Here is a 21998-nt window from a genome sequence, read left to right as displayed (position 1 = left end):
CTGATGTTCATTTTAATCTTTTTATATATTCTCACTTCTTAAAACCTGACAAAAGATACCATGAAAACAGTGAAAGAACTGTAGATAATCAGAATTTTATTTAATGAAATCACTCAAGTGTTGGGCCATCTATGTTTACCCTTACATTATATAGGATCACTTTATTTATACAGGGATTCAGATTTTCAGTTACTTAAGAGTAAGATTCCTTGAGAGTTTTCCTAGAATATATTGACTTCATGTCATTTTGCCTGCTTTCGGCTAGATGACTGTCTTATTCAGTATTTCTCCTCTTCCTGCTGAGACATTTGATATGAATATATCCTTAGGAATATCAGTAAACCTACAGAAAGAAAGCACCCCATAAACCAAGAGTGTTCTACTCCCTTGAGTAAGGAATAATAAGAACAATGGGAGTATTAATATCGATGATTATAACAGTTATAGCAGCTACCATTTAATATTATCTACCAAATATTACTCTAGGTACTTTGTACCCATCATCTCTACTCATCACAATACCCCTAGCAGATTGGTATGTTTGTTCTCATTTTACAAATACAAAAACTAACGTTCAGAGGAAGACGCGACATGCTCAGTGTGTCAAAAACAATAGCGACGGAGCCAAACATTAAACCCAGGAGTGTCTAATTGCATCTTGAGGTTCCCATTTATGGTTTGGCCAACAGTTCAAAACTATTAACAGCTTCTCCCTTCCTGGCCTTCTTTGAGTTTAGAGATATAAAGATGAATACACAGTTGTCTCTTGAGACATTATACTCCAGTAGAGGAGACACAAAGATGTATTTTCAAAACTGCATGGCTGGCAAGAATTAGACTCAAACTACACAATATTGAGAGGATGAGCAAGCTTAGAGCAGGGTCCGGGAAAGTTTAATCAAGTGGATGATACTCTAAATTGGATTTTTAGGAATGAGTAAGAATATCCTAGGTGAGAAGCAGCATAAATAGATGTGTGATGTTTGCAGTAAATCGAAAGATGTTGTACTTCTGTACATTAAAGTTGGGGAGTAGCAGGAGATGAGGTGCTTGCCTGTATATGGAAGATAACATTGAAGTGTTTGTTATACTGTCAGATTTGGGTTAAAAAAGGAATGCCCTAACAGGCACTGAAGGATGGATTGGAGGACATATTTAGAAATTTTAGGACTCTTGTTTTTAACTACTTTGTTCTCAGAAAAATTTTCCTAGCAGAGTCTATTATTTTGTGCATATAGTAAATTGCTATTATTCCCAAGTGTATTCTTAAAAGGAAGCATAGTTCAAAAACTTCATCTTTCCATCAAAGGGAAACTGTTATGAACTAATGAGACCAGAGCAGGACACACTGCTGTTGGCACTGGCCAGCAACACGCATGCATATAGTACCTCTTCTCAAGAAATAAAGATGGACACATTGTCAGCAGAAATCACAAATTTATTAACTCTTAAATATATCAATCAGTCATTTACCATTATGGCAAGAAATATATACAGTGTCCCATGGTAAACTGCAGTGTTTCAAAATTATAGAAGATAGTAATTGTGTAATTCAGTTGTGGTGGAGAGAACAAATCACAATTTCCTCACATCTTAGTGTGGAAGACAAACTTGATCTATGGTAATACTTCAACACCACATGCTAAGTTAAAAGTGTAAAAAAAAAAACCCACTCTATACCTATTAATTATTTTTAAAATACATGTATGCCACGTATAGCCGGTTCACAAAAAGGTAAAAGAAATCAAAAAGGGAAAAACGAGGCCATTACTTTTTCACAGATCTCATTGGCAGGTTAACATGGCTCAATACATTTACTGTATATATTTATTTTAAATATATATTTTTTAAATCGTGTAATTATCAGAAAAGCTTCAATCCATCTACCATACATCCACTAGCAACAATATCTAAGGTGATTGATTAGTCATCAACACAGAAAGGTGAAATGAGAGAAAGAAGGAGGATTGTTTAGATTTTTTGCTTCTGCTTTAAAAATAGGCTTCTGAAGATTGTGAATTACTATTGTTAAAATAATGCTGATGAAGATACCATGCACTATAAAGCATTTCGGGGAAGAGAAACAGCCTTACAGGAGCTGAATAAACAAGAGAGAAATGAGAAGCACAAAGAAAATCTGGGCATTTCCCTTTTCTTTTTAAACTGGGAAATCCTAACTCCTCACAGGGAGATAATGTTACTGACACAAGAGAGAAGCTAAGAGAGCACAAGCCACAGAGCTCAAGTTCTAAACACTTATGAGAATGGAAATCACTTGCAGGTCTCTCTGACTTTAGAAAACCAGCCAGTGGTGGTGGAGCAGGAGGGGCCCCTGGCACTAGGCAGAACTAAGCGCATGTGCACGAAACCCTGATCCACTACAACCTGGTACTCTCCTTGCCAGTCCGTGGGACACTAGGAACCTCACTGCTTTTACCCGAAATTTAAACAATTCTAATACCACTGACCTAGGATCCCTATGTCCAAAGTAGAGCCGAAGCAGAATTAGAAACCTTTACAATCTTGACATTTTTGTGGGTCCTGAAGATGATCAAAAGTGCTAGTTTAGTTACCTCTATTATGCAAATTTCACTTTCCTTTCTGTCTTGTAGTGTGTGAGAAAAGACAGAAGAGGATGGAGAAAAAGCGAACAGCAACGAGTAAGATCAAATGGAGAAAAGAGAGCACATATTTGAGAAAGGAACACAAAACTCAGTGAATTCACCGGAAGTGTGAATATATCTTAAAGTGATCACTCTTAAATTATGTGAATTTTTCCAGTTTACAGTTTGACCAAAAACAACATGACTTTAGAGGGCAGCAAACCAACTGATTCTCGCTTCCGCATTCATGAGTGATTTTGGCCACATATCAACCTACTTTAATTGTTAGACAGCAATTTCAACCAGGATCACACCAGGAAACTGAAGGTATATATATATATATATATATATTATATATATATATTTTGTTTGTTTGTTTTGTTAAACAAGCCCAAACTGATTAATAGCAAAGAGTTTTAAAAATGTATGTTTCTCTTACAAACTGTCATTCAGAGAATAATTTTGAAGTCTCTTATATCTTGGCATAAACAGAAACTTGATGAATAGGTTGTACTTGGAATATTGCGGAATTTTTTTTGTCTGACCTCCCCCTATTGTTTGCCAACAGTAATTGAATTTTGCATGGAACATCCCCATAGTTGAAGTGTAAACAATGTATAGGAAGGAATATATGACAAGATGGTGCATCACATATGCATTACATGTAGGACCTTCACAACTTCATGCACTCAGAAACATGCATGAAGAGGAGGAGAGGACAGCCCAGGTTACCATCCAGGTGCCTTGAGAACAAGAACGTAGAGGTGGCACTGTTGATATTTAGCTGAAAGAAAGGGGGGGGGAGTGAGAAATAAGTTATACTGTTTTACAAAATTGTTTTGCCGAAGATGTGACTAGGCTACAGTTCTAAATTAATAGATCGAAAATACAGTTGTATAAAAGATCTTTGCCTGTGATCATTAAAAGATACACAATGTTAAACAGACAATATTAAAATAGGAAACTATTAATTAGCGGCCAACTTGGCCACACAGAGCTAAGCTGAAAATAGAAACAGGAACCCAGGCTTCAATCACATTATTGAACTTAATTATGCATTTGTAAGCATTCATGTTTACTAACAGATATAATTTTGTTGAAAGAGATGAAAAGTTTAAGTGCATTCTTAGCTTTTGTCATTATTCTTAGACTCCTTGGGAAGTTAAACCTAGAAGTCCATTTAATGAGGAGTATAGCCTCAAAAGCAGGGAAAACATATTATTTAATTGGAGGTCTTTTTTTTAATCCAACAGCAGGGAGCACTATTTCTTAAAAGCTCTGACAAGGTTCAATGCTTTGAGTGGAGGAGATATTCACAACATTAGCACACATATCTGAATCCTAATCCAAGTTAAGAAACAAATCTTGAAAAACAACACAGGCGTGAATTTAATTACAGCCAACTTTCAATTATCCTCTGGAATTACCCACTATGTAAGTTTTAAATTTCAGCTTGACTTCCACTTGTGGCCTGTCCTCATGGTCAAATACCATTATACTCAGTGAGGCAAAGCAAATTAATTTATATATTAATCTTAGCCAAGTGCGTGACACAAATTACTACCTCTAGAAAAACAGACACCAAAAAATCCTAGAGCTTGATTTAAATTAGGTCTGGATAATTGAGAGTTGTCTGAATTGACCCAGACTGGACTTTTGATGCAGGAACTCCAGTATATCCTAACATGCCAAGATCCATATGCTGAAGGGAGGCTCTTCTCAGCACTTATTACCATTACAACAAGGGTTATGCTACAAAATGAGGCCAAACATTAGACTCAAGAGCTCATGCAAAAATGCTATAAGTTTTCGAAGACCTTTTATATTTTCCATCGAATATAATGCAAAAGATGATATCCTTAAAGGGAAGAAAAACAGCCATGCAGCTTTTTAGTCATTAGCTCCATTCACAAAGTATCACGGAGCAGGATGTTACTTACAAGACCCACATGTGAATGGTTTTCAGGCCTTAGATGTTTTGCCACAAAGAGGTGCTTCCTGAGAAGTTTTCTTTCCCATTTGGAATACAGGATGGCCTATTAAGAGAAGCCCCATTTAAGCCACCTGGCATAAAATGAAGTTTTCTTAAATAGGCTCTATCCCATAAATACTTCAGGGAATTGTAGAAAATCCTAACCCTATAGTACTGTATGAATATAAGCCCTTCCATATTTACTGGCAATTAGTGCTGTACCTCTTTGGGGTAAAAAAAAAAAACACAAACATGGGTGTCTTCATTATTATATTCCTTTTGTCATTCTCTTAATAGGCTGAAATTCATTCTAAAAATAGCTAGCTTTTTTTCCTTCATCTACTTTTTATAAATCCAACAGTGATATATAGTTAAGGCTATAGAGAAGGCCTTTGAAAACCACTGTGGTACATTATTAGACTACGACATTTTGATAGATTCTCTGGAGTTGAATGGCTGTTTGTATAAATTTACTTCCCCATCCCACTCCCCCCACCAATATTACAGGTGATCCTGGTGAGAGAATTTGGAATGAGATCAGCAGTGGGCCAAACTTCTGAGTCTAAACTCCCCTTCTTGTTTTCAACTCATCCCTTCACTGAGCAACATTATTTCCCATTAATATTCCCCTTTACTCCAGTTGGAGCCAGCCTTCCTTACCCATACTCCTCTACCATATGAAACTAACATCCTGACATTGTTGTATCCTTCTGATATACCTCGACTCTCTTCCATTTGCTCCAGGTCTTCAAAGTCCACTTGGAATGTTGGACAAGGTCTTAAATGATATCTTCTACACAAGGTATACTTCCAAACCGTTATTAACAGTTTGCTACACTGGTCCATTCTACTCTGAAGTTATGAACCTCATAATTTTTCTTTGGTATCCGTGGTAACTTGCTTTGTAAGCTAGAATATAACTTTTACCTTGTATTTCATCTGGTACAAGTTAAGCACCTCGGGGATATACAATAAATATTCATCTAATTACTGACCGCAAGAGCAGACATAATGTTGGAGGAAGACCCTGAGATACCTGCTACTTGTATTTTAAATGTTATGTTTATAAATTTCTTCTAATATCCATACCTTAGCCCAACAGATAATCTATAAAGTTCCTGACATTATATTGGCCATTTTAGAAACTCTTCACCTTCCTCTGCCAATTGTGACAATGAAGCCACAAAGTTTGCCTTGTTACATGATTTAACAAAAACCCGCTTGCTAGGGTATCCTCCAGTTTCTACTGTGTGTGTTTCAACTCACAAACAGCTGGTCTGATCTTTCTAGAGTTACAATCTGTTTTTCCTTGAACATTCCCACCAGTGTAACCGCTAGCATTAAATAACATATATCATCATGTTATTAACAATGGAATAAGTAAAAAAACGCTGACCATGGGTATATTAACAAAGAAGCTGACAGCCTGGAAATATTTACTTGATGGGTACTGTTGGCGACCCAGAGCGATGAAAATGAACATTCTGCCACTTTCCATCCCGGCGATGCCACACACGAGTCTCTTCTGACTGCATTGTCTTTGGCATCCCGCTGCCATCCATGTACTGCGTGAGCCTAATGTACGCTATGCAGGCGGCATCATCACCTACCAGGTGTACATGGGGGTTCAGGATAATTGTGTGGATTGGTTTATTGCTTTTGGACAAAGCTGAAAGAGAATAACATGAAAAACAGAGCTCAGTTTCTACATGAAGTAAACCAAAACCAATAGCTTCACCTGGGGCCAATGTATGGAAAGCTATTCATTCATTCAACTACAAATTGTTTGCACTAATTGAGTCCCTGGCACTGTGCAAAGTATAAAGGAAAAGAGAGCAAAAGTAGATATGCATTATTTTCTGTGTTTCCCTTTATATAGAATTTACATGTCACTCTGGGAACTTTGGTGGGAGAAAAGCTGAAGAGAGATATTTATTTATAATGGTAAGTGGTGAGAAGCCATGATACAAATAGAGAGGGAGAAGGCCTGGCCCAGATGCAGGGAGCAGGTGACAGGATATCCTGTGGTCTTGTTCATTTTTGTTAGCTGGTGAAGTACATGGGACAAGGGAAATACATCAAGTATCAAATATGGAGATAACGGTTTCCGAACAACAACAAAAAAACTGGCCATAGGATGAATTTGTTTCCCCATCTCATTCTGTGACTCCTTTACTTCATAGAGTCCATTCCATGATAGTCCAGTGGTGGTCATCCAGTAAAAATCCAAAATTTGGTTATTGGTCATATAGCCTGGTTCTGATTCTCTAGTTCATTCTTTGATTAAGCAGCCCTCCCTAGGCTCCATCTTTTGATGTTTTGACAATAGCTACACATTCTAATTATTCAATGACCAAGGGATGTGAAGATTTAGCACAAATGATGATGTCATTCTTTTAGATCACTAAAACAGGCTGAACTGTTTTTACCTGTTGTCTAAACCTGCTTCCTATTCTCAAGATCTGAGTAAATTACTCAGTTCCACAATCATATACAAAAGAATATCTCATTATGAAGAATATGTATTTATGGAAGTGATATAGAGTTTGTTTTGAAGTTAAATATTTAATGGGTTAATTATTCTTTTACTAGAGATGAGATGGTGTCAATGGAGAACCAACTGAAAGAAACATTATGAAAGAATGAGAAAATTTACTGAAGCTTTGTTAAGGCCAATTTACCACATAATTCTTTGTTTGCTTGCAAATGCGCAGTGAATATAAAAAAGGTAATTCATTAAACATAAAAATCCATGCCTAGGCAGACATTCTTGATAATGCTTATAATTAAGAAGTGTAGTAATGATTAGGATAATCAAGCTCACTTCCAGTAATTTACCAAGATCTCACTGAAAAAGGGTGAATTCACTCTATGCATCATGCAAACAAAACACAATACCTAGTCGTTAGGTGTAAAGAAGAGGATAAAAGGAATTTCTGGGTTCCTTTTTTTTTTTTTTTTGATGACCTCAAGGATTTCTGCAGGAGTTTCTTTTGGGTGGCTGTTTCCTCTGAGACCACTAAAATTTTTTTTTTTTTTTATTCTTATGTTAATCCCCATACATTACATCATTAGTTTTAGATGAAGTGTTCCATGATTCATTGTTTGTGCATAACACCCAGTGCTCCATGCAGAATGTGCCCTCCTCAATACCCACCACCAGGCTAACCCATCCTCCCACCCTGTTTTTTTTTTTTTAAGATTTTATTTATTTGACAGAGACACAGCGACGGAGGGAACACAAGCAGGAAGATTGGGAGAGGGAGAGGCAGGCTTCCGGCTAAGCAGGGAGCCTGATGCAGGGCTCGAACCCAGGACCCCGGGATCATGACCTGAGCCTAAGGCAGCTGCTTAACCGACTGAGCCACCCAGGCGCCCCGACCACTAAAATTCTTTTAATGGCAACTGAAATATTTACCTGATCACTCATCTTCATGTACATTTTACTTTGAAAATGAGCACTAAATATGCTTGAAAGCACTCCTTTATGTCAAATATTCTGACATGCTATGGTGTCTTTTATTTTTTCATATATAAACTGATATTTACGAAAACTTATTTTTGGTGATTCATTTTACAGCTTATATCATACATTTACTGGGACCTATATCGAGTATATTACCTTTATCAACATTACCTTTTATAAGTCAGCTAGTTTTCAAAACAAAACTTTTAAATTTCAAAACCAAAATTTTATGAGGCAAAATGCTGGACTAAGGTGAAAATTCTCATTGCAGAACAGAGCAAAGAAAACTGAAAATCTGGGAGAAATTCAAAGAGAAGTTGGAAAAGGCATGTTATTAAATTTAGAATAAATGTACCATTTTCAAAGTAGAATCGGTGAAAGTCCATCCCTTCCACTAAATTACCCAAAGCTTCAGGTTCAAAAGCAGTAAGGCCTGGGTCACAGATTTTTCTGTAGGGACAAAAAAAAACAAAAACATAATTAAAATAACCAACACATGAGTTAATATATTTTGTTTTACACATATTCATTCTTATTTATCAAACAGTGAAGGAGTCTCTTTAAAAAACACTAAAAATACAAAATTTCTTTCACAGGCCTTGGCAAGGTGGGTTGAGGAGCAGATGCTAAAAAAGCATTTTTACAGAGAACTCTGATAGGGGCAAAAGCCTATAGCAAGTTCCAGCAGATGATAATCTATACTACTTTAGGAATCTCTTTTCTTAAATTTCTGCTTTTTTATATTTCCAAGGTGAATTTTCTAGTCTTTCTCCAGTTTTTCTCTTATTTTTTAAATGCTGTCCAAGTCCAATACACTCTCCAAGTCCTACAAAACCAACTTTGTCATTAAATAATTTGGAACAATTTCTGACACCTTCTACATTCATGTCCAATATCTATATTATTGATTTGAAGGCATGTGTCACATCCTATACTTCCTGGAAAAGCTGTATTCAAAGTTTATCGAACTTTTAAAATAAAATTAATAAAATGTACAAATTAGTTTTCTTTTTAATCCTAGAAATGTAATTCAACAAAGAGATGCAACATTTTTAAACTTTCTTTGGAGAAATTTATTCAACAAAGAATTGTTAAACACCACCATGTGGCAGCTATTTTTTGAAACAATTATAATGCAACATTTAAGACTGGAATAGAAATAAATACAAAGTGCTTGAAAACCAGATTACTTACATATGGGACAGGGAAGATTTAAGAGAAAAAACGTGAGCTGGGCTTTCAGGAATAAGTAGGAGTTGTCCAAGTGTGTGGAAGGTGGTAGGAAGGAGGAGGGTAGCAATTACAATGAGATAGTAGTGTTAGAACATTAGAGTGTGTTTGGGGAATGACGGTTAGTTGCTTGATCTGGTGAGCACTGAGTATGTATGTAAGTCCATGGAAACATAAAGGGGGAGACAGTTCCTTGGGCCTGTGGTGATAAAGGTAGGCTTCTCAGAGGAAGTGATAGAAGATCCTGGATTTGATGAATTAGTGGAAGTTTACAAAGTAGATAAAAGGATTTGGGACTATATCTAAAACATTCCCCATTTAGGAGGCATAGCATTTTAACTGTTCAACAGAAATACAAGTTTCAAAGGCCAACTCACTATGGTTCTTCGCAGTATTGTTCTTAGAATGTGGAATTGATTTTTTAAGGAACACTCTTAAAGTAGAAAATAAAAATTAAAAAACACACCAGTGATTATTCTTTGTGTGTGTGTGTGTATTTTTTCTTTTTTTAAAGAGCCTTGAAGGCAGGGCTGGCAGGGGTAGTGGGGAGGCATTTTACATTTTGCCTTAGACTTGTTGGTGGGCAGGTACTTCCAAGCTCAAAGTCAGATATATATATAATCTCTTTCTAAGAGGCAAATGGGAGGAACAGTGTTCCTATGGTAACAGGAATTTATTCTGCCAGGGGCTATCACTTCCTCTATAAATATGACTTTTGGTTGTCAACATCGGTGAATCAAAATTTTTTACTACCTTATATTGGCACTAAAATCTCTGTACCATGATGGATCTCTTTACCTAACCATCAAAGAGTCAGTATATCTGAAAACCTGTTAGTCTGTTCGTTCTTTCTCTCTCCTATGTATATATGTATTTATCACCTGTCACAGGCTTTCGATTTATAAAGGATTCACAAAGCTGCCACTTGATGTGTGTGTGCGCACATGCTCTGAACGGGTGTTCTAAGTACTTCACTACTGTGTCCTACCATCCAAAAAGCTCCCAAATGGAAGGTCCTGTCGGAATATCCCTGGGCCTGAGAATGCAACACCAGGCCAGATTACAGGCCTCCATAGGCAAACTGATGTGATTCCAAGGGATTGCACTACTTTAAACTGTTGGAGAAAATAGGAAATACCCCAGTTTTGCCTGGCTACCACCACCACCAAAACACACTTATTACTAATTCACAGGAGAATGCTATTACATATATATACATATATATATGTGTGTGTGTATATATAATATGCTATTACCTATATATATGTATTATGTATTATGCATTATTATGTATATATTATATATGTATTTTCATGTTTGGAGAATCCTATAGGTCTAATAAAGTTATCGGAAAAGAATAAAAGAGCAGGTTCTATGGCACAGACTTCTCAACTGTTTAAAAGGGAACCCTTGTCTCTGAGTTTTCTTTCAAACTCCATATCATACTATTTCAGTATTTATTTTAAATGTTAAATAGTTGATGCAAATACACATGTGTATGCATGTGTTTGCATCTATATGCACATACACAATTTATAAGAAGCAATCTTGGATTTAATTCTTACACTCAGTTACTCTCTTCCATATTTAATATTTGACTATCTGTAACTGATGATAAAAGAAATACCTTACATAAAATTGGGGAAGAAAGAAAAAAACCTCACACATAATTGTGTTTCCCAGAGGCAATGTCCTTTTACCCTTTTTAAAAATCATTTGGGCATATCTCATTCCATTTTTAATGCTTTTTTTAAATGTAACTGGAATAATTATGTACATCATAATTACATCATAAGCATTTCGCCAGAGCGCCAAAAACTGCATAAATATCTACTGTACCAAATTCACCACATATTACTTACTGGTTACCTTAATGTTGGACTGATGCTTCCAATTTTTCACCATTATGAATACTGTTTCAATAAATATGATTGTTTATAATTTTTATCCATGCTTTAAAAATCCATACCATGTTGAATTTTTATAAGTAAAAAGAGGATTAAAACAATTTGAAACTTCATAAATGCTTTCTGGTATATAAGAACTATATGTCCCCTCTAACCCCTGCCACCACCACTAACCTAAAGATTTGCCTCTATTTATACCCCATCCAGTGGTGGAGGAGAGTCGCCATAGTCCTGCAGGATCTGCACCCCTCTGGTTGTCAGCAGTTTTTACCCTGCTGATCTGATGAGCAGAAAATGCTCTTGCACTCAATTTTGCATATCTTGGCTTTTTAAATTTTTTTGCTTTTTTTTTTTTTAAGTATACAAGTTTTATCTATTTTGGTAGCCTAATCATTTTATCTTATTTGTGATTACTTCCTCTGCTTTTAAACTTATAAAGATCTTTCCAATCAGAGATCAAATTCAATCTCTTTTTTGCATTTAACTCTTTCATTCAAGAGGAACTCACCTGTATGGAATAGGGGAAGGCTTATTAGACTGGTTTTTATCTTCACCCCAATAGCTAACTTATTTACCCACATACTTTGTGAAATAAGCCTTCATGCCCTATTTATTTGAATGCTTTATTTTTATTTGATTGGAGTGATTTCCTTTATATACCCTATGATCCAGTAGTTTATAAACTAAGCATTTGGACCTTCCTTCAAATAAATTGTTACCTAAGAAACAAACTCATAAAAGAGACGAAGATAAAGTTGAGGTGTACTGGCTGAAGAGGAAGAAGGCTGCCTCACGTTGCCTCCTGATCTCTCTCTCTCTGTCCCAGCACCTCGACAGAGCTGCGAGGCAAAACGTTTCTTAAACCAAAATGCCCTTTTTTGTGTTTTCTCTCATGGTTTTGCTCTCATGGATGCTCTGCCTGGAATGCCTTCCCCATATGGAGGTGCTGGTGATTGTGTCTGGGCACTGACAGAGAAAGCCCCAGTCCTCCTATTAGAAGTCTTGTCTTTCCTCTCTAAATCCTAAATTTATTTCTCTCCTGGGGACACTTAATTTATACCTTGAAATAACTCTACTGTTGATATCAAACCTGGGGTTAAATATGCATGAATTCTGGTACACTGAAGAACGCATTCACATAGAAAATATTTTGTCATATGCATGAAAGCAAAATAAATGTGCCTCTACTCACGTGTAAGCTTCAAAGTCTCCATTGTTGATGGCTTCAATCAGTTGTTCAGTGACTTTGATAATTTCTTGCTTTCGTGCTAAAGGCAAAGATAGATTATTTTATATGGCTTTTGTCCTTTATTCTCACAAAACTCTAACAATATTGCTATTTTTCTTAAATGGGGTAGTACTATTTAAGACACACCCCTCCCTGAACAATGGTGTTATTCTCTCTATAATCTTGCTGCTCATAGCGCAGAGACCAGCATCATCTACTTCTTTTGGGAGCCTGATAGACACACAGATTCTCAGGTCCTATTCCAGACTCACAGATTCAGAATCTGTATTTTAACAGGACCTTTAGTCACCTGGAAGTCCAAGACTATATATATTTTTTGATAAGTTCTCATTACCTTTATCAATTTGAGTTTGAAAATGTTTTTCTCTTGAACATTAAAAATGTCTATCTTCAGAGCATAGATGATCTTTTACATTGAGACACTTTATATAATTATTTTTTACTGTTCAGCCCAATCAACTCTACAAAAGGGGATGCCAACACTGTAATTGCCATCGTATTTAGACAAATGGCCTTCAGTACACTCTGTAAATTGGAAAACCAACATATGAATCAATATGTAGACGTAGGCAGATAACTAGATGGAAGCTGCCCTGCAGAGATGTCAACTCCAACACCAAACATGCTTTGTTTCTATATGTATCTCACAATTGGTAAAATTATTAATAGTTGGCTTGGCTTAAATCCCACCTATTCAGTAAATTCCTTTCTGATTACATCTGCAAGTGTTCTTTGCCTTTTTTGAATGCCTACAGTGTATCATTCATTTGGTAATTAAGCATATGCTACATACCATGACACCTTCTTTATTTAAATCATTACTGGTTTTAAATTGTTATTAAACTTTGTTCACTGTGTAACTGCCTTTCTATTAAATTAAAATCGCCCTGTGTGGGGGGGGGGAGGGTAGATGCTACTTTTTTTTGTATCCTCTAAGTTTTATTCCAGTGTCTTTAATAAAATAGATGCTCAATAAGTTTGTGAATTTGATCAGTTGCTTTTAATAAGCTTTTGACTTCAGAACACTATTCTGTTACTAATGAAATTAATGCACACAATTTTTAAAAAATTTCCCTGAGCTTTGCTTTAAGAACATTGTGATATTTCCTTAAATCACTGGAAATAAACTGGGAGAGTCACAAAAAGTTATATCCCTTCTATCTTAGTGAAATTGCTATTCATCACAGAAAAAGCTTGGTTTTAGTTTGTTATTGATTAAAGGCTACCAGTATGGATTTTTAATGAAACTGATCTTCAATAAACAGGTTTTAACCACAAAATTAAATGTTCACGTTACCCAGGTTATTATATTCCTTATTTAAAATAAATATCCTGTAAACCTAACTTGACTTCATTTATACTAATATGAGACTACCCTAATCAAATATGATTTGTCCATAAAATGGTTGCTAATAATGTCAAGGCTGATAATATCAAAAAAATCACTATATAGGTTAGGTTTTCATATTTAGTTACATAATTATATTAGGAAAAAAAAGAACATAAGGTTTCTTAGCTCCTACACACATTTAAAACATTTTTTTGCCCTTGTTCCTTTGATTTATGAATATAATGTATCCAGGCATCCAAAACCTACTGACACTAGTAGCAGGGAATAACTCTGTAATAGAGAGGCCGCCAATGGCACATTTTAGCTTAATTTAGTTCAGCAGTAAGTGATTCATCTGTCTCTGGCCTCAACAGTATGAACATTTGGCAAAAATGCATGACAGCTGACCCGATTCTGGAATATAAAGGACACTGGTGAGACAGTGCTCAGGAAATGAGATTAAGAAAGCATGACTACCAAAACTTCCTCCTCAATATTAAATCCTTGTTTAAAACTAATAAATTTCTTAGTTTGCTAAGTAAAAAACTAGAGTTTAGAAAACAATGTCAATTTTTAAAAACAAGAAGGGGGAAAAATGAGCATAAGATCAGTGCCCTTTGTAGAGCTTCATTAGGCTAAGACAGTTTATAGAGTGTGAAAAGTTCAAGGTCACTTTCTGAATTTTCCAAAAGTCTCTGCATTCCCTGATAAGCAAAATATGGAATTAAAATATCAGGTGTGTGTGTGTGTGTGTGTGTGTGTATATATATATATATATATATGGCCATCTCTCACCCTCTGAATCACTGTGGAAATACTTACTAGCTCTTTAATAGTTTACATGCTATGACTGGCTTAGTTTTTGTCCTGCGTAATCAAAGCAACACAAATTCCCTTCCGTCTCAGTTCTTAGGCTCAGAAACAATGGTCCTTTAGCTGGCAGCAGAGCAAGTGGGAATTAGTGAGAATGCTTCTGTGCTGCACCATCATAAAAACATGACTATCTTGGCTTCGGAGGAGCCTGGAACTCAGAAATCTTGAGAGTGCTTATTTCCTTGGGGCAAAGGAGCGTGAATGAGTCACAGGCAGCATATGACAGCTGACTCTAAAGGAAAGCAGAAGTCTGGAAATGAATCATTTGTACATAGTAGTCTATTGTGGTTGAGACTATTGCCACAGTGACCTACAGGAAGAGTGAGGTTTTGGTGCTAGTTAGCTCTACTTTTCAGCAGTGAAGGTAAAGGACAATCACTATAGTAGGTAACTGGATGACTAAGATCTGTAGGAAGGGGCCCCTATCATCTGGCCTTCCCTCTTTCAAAAGATTAAGTAATGACCACTCCAGAAGTCAAAGTGGGGACAGCTTGTGATGTGTCACTAATTAACACTTAAGATGAAGGAAGAGTGTACCGATACAGCATCCTCTGAATACCAAAAGTTTTTCCACCCTTAGCCAGCACTTTAATCACAGAGAACTGATTACCCAGTAGCTTTATTTATAGAATAGAGGTGCTCAAGCCTAAACCCACAGGTCCCAAAATAGCTTCTGGGGATTTCCAGGTTCCTAGGGGAAACGCAGGAGAGAAAAGTAAGTAGGAGAGATGCTCCAGATCCTGAGTATAATTGCTTCCCATGCAACTGTGCAAAAGAACTAGGAACATGTTCATGTTCAAATTCATATCTTTTTGGCTCTTTCATTGTTCTAAAGAGCCCTGGAAGAGTAAGATAAGAGTGTGAATGGTCCCAGTGTTAAAAACCAACTAACCAAACAAGAAACCCTGGGAACTGAGAATGATTACATAATAAAATGACGGATTTCAACATTTCTCAAACATTAGCAGATCTTATCTGATCAGATCAACAAGGATCAGATGTGATCAACAATGCTCTGAGATATGCAGACAAACATTACCTGTTTAACAGGTAAGCACACAGATTATAGGCATTGTCCAAAGGCACAGTGTTTGCTGATTACTCCTTCCCTCCATCCTGAAAAACTCTCACTTCTTTCCTGCTTTTCTTACTAATTATGTGGTCACATGATCTCACTCTCATTTGCTATGTTATCTTTTTCTACCTGGACTTTAAATGTTTCAATTCCTTTTAAAGGTTCAATCTGAGGCCCTCTTCTCAACATACACTGTATCCCTATGATCCTGTCCACACCAGTGTTTTATATTGCCATTTATGTTCCAATGACTCCCTCATCGTTGCTTCCTTTTTTTTAGTCCTTTCCTTCAGATCTGTGTGTCAATACCTATTTTAGAATCTTCATTGGATATCTCAAATGCATCCTTAACTCAACATATTCTAAACTGAGCTTATGAACTTCGATCCCCACAAATCTATTTGCTTTTCCAGGGATCATCTTCTTGGTAAATGGCATTATCCAGTTGCACAAACCAGAAAGAAACCTGAGAATCATCTTTGACTCCCTCACCCCACCCACCCTACCTAATTTTTCAAGTTCTGTTGACTTTGCTTTTTAAGATGTCTTACATATTAGTTTACTGCTTTCCTTCTTCACCACCACTCTGCTATAAGCACCCATCATTTCTTGTCCAGAACAAGTATCTGGAGACTATGAAATCTTCAATAAGACTAGACTCTGCCCATCTCACCAGACCCATTCAAAGGCTCTTTTACTTTATCCTCTCCATTCCACCCATATAGCCTACTCTCAAAATTCAAAATGGCCACGCTTCCTTCTATTGTCAGCCCTTCATATATATTACCCTCTCTTCTTGGAAAACTGTCCCCCATCTTTGCTTCTACTTCCTTTATCAGATCTCAACTATTATTTCTTCCAAAAAGCCTTCCCTGACCCTCATTTTAGGAGAGGTCTCTATGTTTTAAATTCATATGTATCCTACAACTGCTATTTAAAAGCACTTAGTACATATGTATTTACATATTTATTTGTGTGTATTTGATTACATTTTCTCTATTTGTAAGCTCCACAGGGGCGGATCCCTCACCACTGCAACCCAACATCCAGCAAAGTACATGTTTAATAAATATTTGAATGAATAGTGGTCCAGAACAAACTCAAGCACTTTCTGACTCCCAATCCAGCGGCCTTCCCAACATACACATTTTTTAGTGATGGTCAGGTAGACTTTAAAAAATATACAACTGATAAATGGAAACAATTCAGATATAAAGAAGCATGTCTTACTGCTTACTGATGATGAAAGAAAACACTCTTCAACTTGTCTAAAACTAAACACCAAATTTCTTTCTCTTCTTGACTTCCTCACTTTTGCTAATGCAAACACAATTTTACCAGTCTTGTCCTCATATTCTGTCCTCCACAAGTCATATAATTTTTTATTACCAGCTATGATGATGTTTCCTTGGGTGTATCCTCAGCCTCTTCATCTTTTTGCTTGTTTTTGGCAATCTCATTAATTCCTCTGGCTTTGACCATATAATGAAGACTGCCAAAGCTCTATCACTAACCTTAAACCTTTCTAGGCTCCAAGTTCATATTTCTAACTGCACTGTAACACCTCCAGTTATCCTGGCATTATCAGACCTAATGGGGTGGCCAAGATGGACCTCAAGTATCTTCCTTGCAAAATCTGCTGCTTCTCTTATATCACTCATCTTGGATAATGATGCCATAATCTACTCAGTTGCCCAAACCAAAAGCCTTGAAACTTAATTTTCTTTCAATTCTTCATATAGCTTATCACCAGTTCCTCTTCACTCATCCAGATCTTTCTCAGATTCATTTCTTCCTCTTTAGGCTAATGCCACTACTCTGATTCAGGCTTTTAGACATTCCTAACCCCTCCTGCTCCAAGGTCACATCCCACACACTCCCACCATCCACCCTCACTGTTGCAAAATCATCTCTACAGAATGAGCTAACTGTGCCCCTCCTCCACTGTCTAGAAGCCGAGCCCAAGCTTCTTTGTTCTTGAAAGGTCTTCCTCCTTTATTTTGCTAGCTTTGACTCTTGACACTTCTTTTCCCCCAGGAGTCCCACATAACCTATTCTACAACTCCACCAAGGGCCTCACTTTTCCTCAACTGGTCCTGGCTCTTTGATAATGCTGTGCCTTTCCTCTCACTATTTCTCCTGTCTGGAAATTGTGAATATTCTGCTCCAAAGTTATCTCTTCCCTATAGCCTTTTCTAGGCTCCATTTGCAGCTTTTTGGTTGTATTGCAGTCCTCCTAAAGCATCATCACAGGATGTTCATATATCTGCCCAGGACTTGATCATTTTCTAGCTTCAACACCGAGCACTGAGTAAATGTCTATAAATGCATGCACATATGAATAAATACAAAGATAAGGTATATAAAATATTATGTACATTTTGAAACATTAGATAAATGCCAAGTATATAGGTGATGATGATCATGGCTGATAGCAGTCAGAATGCTAACTGAAAAGGCACTCATGGATCTTTCATATCTCAGAATCAGCAGAGGCCATGGTATTTTAGATGCCAGAGTAATCTATATAGGCCTAGTAAGATAAACCAGGCATATCTACTCAATGTTTAAACTTGTAATTTCTTTTCAAGAGAATTTAGTGCAGAGAAAGATCCTAGTTATTCAAGCTTGAGCTTTTCAGTAGTTATAGATTTTGGATTAACCAATTTGCTGAAATTAGACTACTTGATAAGAAACCTTATTCAGGAGGCTATCTGGCCTACTATGAAACTCAGACTAGGAAATGAACTGAATTTATTGACGCAAATTGATCTTTACTAAAATGTTAGCAGAGTAACAGACACTGAAATCTTTTAGAGAACTGTGCCTAAAGGTTACTTATTCAATGATCAAAAGTTGCACAATTAAAATTATAGCCTTTTGAGGTACATTAGCTTATTAGCAGTTCTGCTCACTTAAAAAAAAAAAGATTTATTTATTTATTTGAGAGAGAGAGAGAGAGACCGAGGGGAGAGGCAGAGAATCTCAAGCAGACTCTGCTGAGCTTGGAGCCTTGTGCGGGGCTCCATCTCACCACCCTGAGATCATGACCTGAGCTGAAACCAAGAGTCAGACGCTTAAACTGACTGAGCCACCCAGGTGTTCTGCTCATCTACTTTTTTGCCAACAGGTATGGTTCTATTTAATTTAACTTCTACATTTCTCAGAGATATTGGGCACCTGGCTGTCAGAGGCTTGAAGGACAGGGAGGTTAAGTGACTTGCTCAAGTCATCCAGCAAAGTCAGAAGCTGTGCCAGAGCTGGAGCTTTATTTGGCTGAGATATCTGTTTAATTCACTAATCTATGTTCCTTTCCAGCCCACAGTGCCTAATTCAATATTTTGAAATCATAAACTTAAATGAACCACCTAAGTGCCTTTGAACTTACTCTGGCAAGGTGACTGACTACTTAATTACTGGGACAAGGTTGTAATTAATTATTATACCAATTTCACAAAACTGGGTGTCCCATGGTTTTATTGTCTTTTTCCATGCTGCCATTAACAAAAATAACTCTTAGGAATAGTTATTATCTTAGGCAAATATACAAATTAGAATCATTTTCATGCTCTTGATAGTTTTATAGAAAAAGGTGCTTATCAACTCAGCTGTTTGGCATTTCCTATGCAATTAACAGCTTGCTTCTTAGTGATTTCATTTTTATTTCACTAGCTTGATGTATGAACATTCAGGAGAGTAATTTCCATTATTTTGGCTTTGAAAATCAAGCCCATAGAAAATTTTAGATTTGACTGGTTTAATCTATAATATTTTATTCAAATTAAAACCTGGAAATTACCAAATTTCTATTCAAGAATCGTAAAGCTCACTTATCCAGAAGCCACTTGTTCAATAAGTCAACTACTCACCTCTTTAATCACTCAAAGCCCTCAAAATTAAAAAAAAAAATTATCCACACCATCTTTGTACTTTGCTCTATAAAAACTATTTAGTTTCAAACCATGAAATGTTAATTGGGAGAAGAAATACTATTAATCTTAGCCCTGTTAAGTTGCTATGACCTGACAAGAAATTATTAACAAATATTTAAAAACAGAAAACCCTAGCATTGGGATCATTTAGTGTAAGTGAAAATAGGATTACATTTTTAAAAAAGTTTGTGAGGATATCATTGCATAATGAAGTATGGCAAGGTCATTCCTAAAATGACTAGATTTAAAAAAGAAATAACATATTTACTATTTTTTTAAAAAAATAAGTGATGTGTATTTAGAAAGATTTTCATTAAAAATGGCTTAAGTAAAAGTTTTAGAGTTTAAAAAACTATATGTGGTTATATAGAAAATTTGCTTATATGAAAAAATTCAGTCTAGCCCATTAAAAGCAACTGAATAACTGTTCTGCTATCCTCAGCTGACTTATAGAAGCTAGAAATAGCACATTGTGGAGACCATTGAGTATTTTAGTATTTTTTAAAAGATTTTATTTATTTATTTGAGAGAGAGAGAGAGGGAGGGAGAACATAGAGGGAGAGTGAGAGGGAAAAGCAGATTCCCCACTGAGCAGAGAGCCTGATGTGGGACTGGATCCCAGGACCCTGAGATCATGACCTGAGCTGAAGGCAGAAGCTTAATGGACTGAGCCATCCAGGTGCCCTGAGTATTTTAGTATTCAGATGTGTCTGAATCAGATAGGTGTGGTAGCACTTCCAGTTAAGAGTTGATGACATGGAAGAAAAAGATTTTAAGAACTGGTTCAAAGATTCAGATCAACTGCTTGAGGATTAAAACTGTAGTCTCCTTAATAATGTGCGTTGACCTTGAGGGCATTATGCTAAGTGAAATAAGTCATAGAGAGAAAGACAAATACTGTATGCTTTCATTTATATATGGAATCTACCAACCAGACAAACAACAAACTCAGAAAAAGAGATCCGATTTCTGGTTACCAGAGGCAGTACTGGGATAGGAGAAGGAGGAATTGAAGGAAGGTGGTCAAAAGGTACAAACTTCCAGTTATAAGGTAAATAAGTCCTAGAGATGTAATGTACAACATGATGACTACAGTTAACACTGTTGGATGGTATGTGTGAAAGTTGTTAAGGAAGTTGATCCCGAGAGTTATCAGAAGAAAAAAACATTTTTTTAACATTTCTTTTACTTTCTTTTCTTTCTTTTTTTGGTATCTATTTTAGATGCTGAATGTTAACTAAACTTACTGTGGTAATCATTTCACAATATATGTAAGTCAAATCATTATGCTGTATACCTTAAACTTATATAGTGCTATATATCAATTATATCTTTAAAAAAACTATAGTCTCCTGGCATTCAAGTTTATACTTGAATGATAAAGAAGTACTAAGTTTTCTCAAGAAGTATCTCTTTCTTCCATTGCAGAACCAAGGTGACAAAGTTATTTTCTCAAAAGAAAATAATCAGACTTGGAAAAGATACAATGAGACAGAATTTTTAAATATTTGCAAAGTTGTTTTTGTTTTGTTTTTTTGACATGAAGGAAATCCAGCTTCCCCCAAGCCCCAGAACTATAATGAGTCCAATTAACCTCTCCAAACAATTTTACAGAGTATCAGCTAAAAAAAACATGTGTCTTTCAGGTCAAAAGTAATTGTCAAAGTATTAATGTTCTGTCCTTCAGTATGAATAGCCAGAAGAAAAAAAAATATTGAGAATGGTTAAAAGACTATGCAGTGATGAGAGTAGGCTTTTCCCCCCAATGGGTTCTATTGCTGTTGTTAGGCTTGATATTTTATTTTTAATAACATATTCCATTCCTATATAAAAAGCATATAATTTGAATTTAGCAAAAAAATAGAATTCAATATATTCTTGGGTAAGTTTATTTATAACTACACTTTCCTGACTAATTCAACTGGTAGATTTGTGAGTGCTCCCTATGATCAAGAATGCAAGAAAAGCTTAAGAGCATGTCCTCTATACTACAAAACCATTTTAAATCTTTGTTTTGCAAAAACCAAAAATAAAAAGCAAGCAAGCAAACAAAGCCATACCAAAATTAATTGAAGTGTGATGTCCTTGAATTTGCTTTTAGAGAAAGAACTGGGCTAACTATAGTAAGAGTACACAGTATTATTCTGCCTCCACATTTACTGAGCCCCAGCTGATCTTTTAAAGTCTTTTCTCCTTGTCTCCAGGTTCACACAAGCTTAGTCATATTTCAATACTTCTCACACCAGTGTTGTCTCAGTAAGGGTGAAGTTAAAGCAGTTTTTTTATCACCTACCACTGTATAGATATTTTACCTCTAAGAATGTCATTTCACTTTTTTTAAGTGTTAAGTACTTCTACTTG

General features: G+C 36.1%; 1 protein-coding gene across 1 annotated transcript in view; it reads right to left on the bottom strand.

Moving 5' to 3' along the window:
• Window positions 1-1417: 1417 nt before the first annotated feature.
• Window positions 1418-21998, bottom strand: part of CAMK2D (calcium/calmodulin dependent protein kinase II delta) — a 283031-nt gene continuing 262450 nt past the window's right edge. Inside the window, exons 9-13 of the mRNA XM_081813123.1 lie at window positions 12371-12457; window positions 8397-8491; window positions 6016-6244; window positions 4544-4639; window positions 1418-3387 (exon numbers count right to left, since the gene is read on the bottom strand). Of these exons, the coding sequence (XP_081669249.1) occupies window positions 4573-4639; window positions 6016-6244; window positions 8397-8491; window positions 12371-12457 (478 nt within the window). The 3' untranslated portion in view covers window positions 1418-3387; window positions 4544-4572. The remainder of the gene's footprint in view (window positions 3388-4543; window positions 4640-6015; window positions 6245-8396; window positions 8492-12370; window positions 12458-21998) is intronic.

The sequence above is a fragment of the Leptonychotes weddellii genome, chromosome 2 (assembly GCF_054177405.1).
Source record: "Leptonychotes weddellii isolate Sample4059 chromosome 2, ASM5417740v2, whole genome shotgun sequence".
Taxonomy (NCBI): Eukaryota; Metazoa; Chordata; class Mammalia; order Carnivora; family Phocidae; genus Leptonychotes; species Leptonychotes weddellii.
Note: the sequence above shows the minus strand (reverse complement) of the source record. Positions and strands in the feature narration are given on the sequence as shown.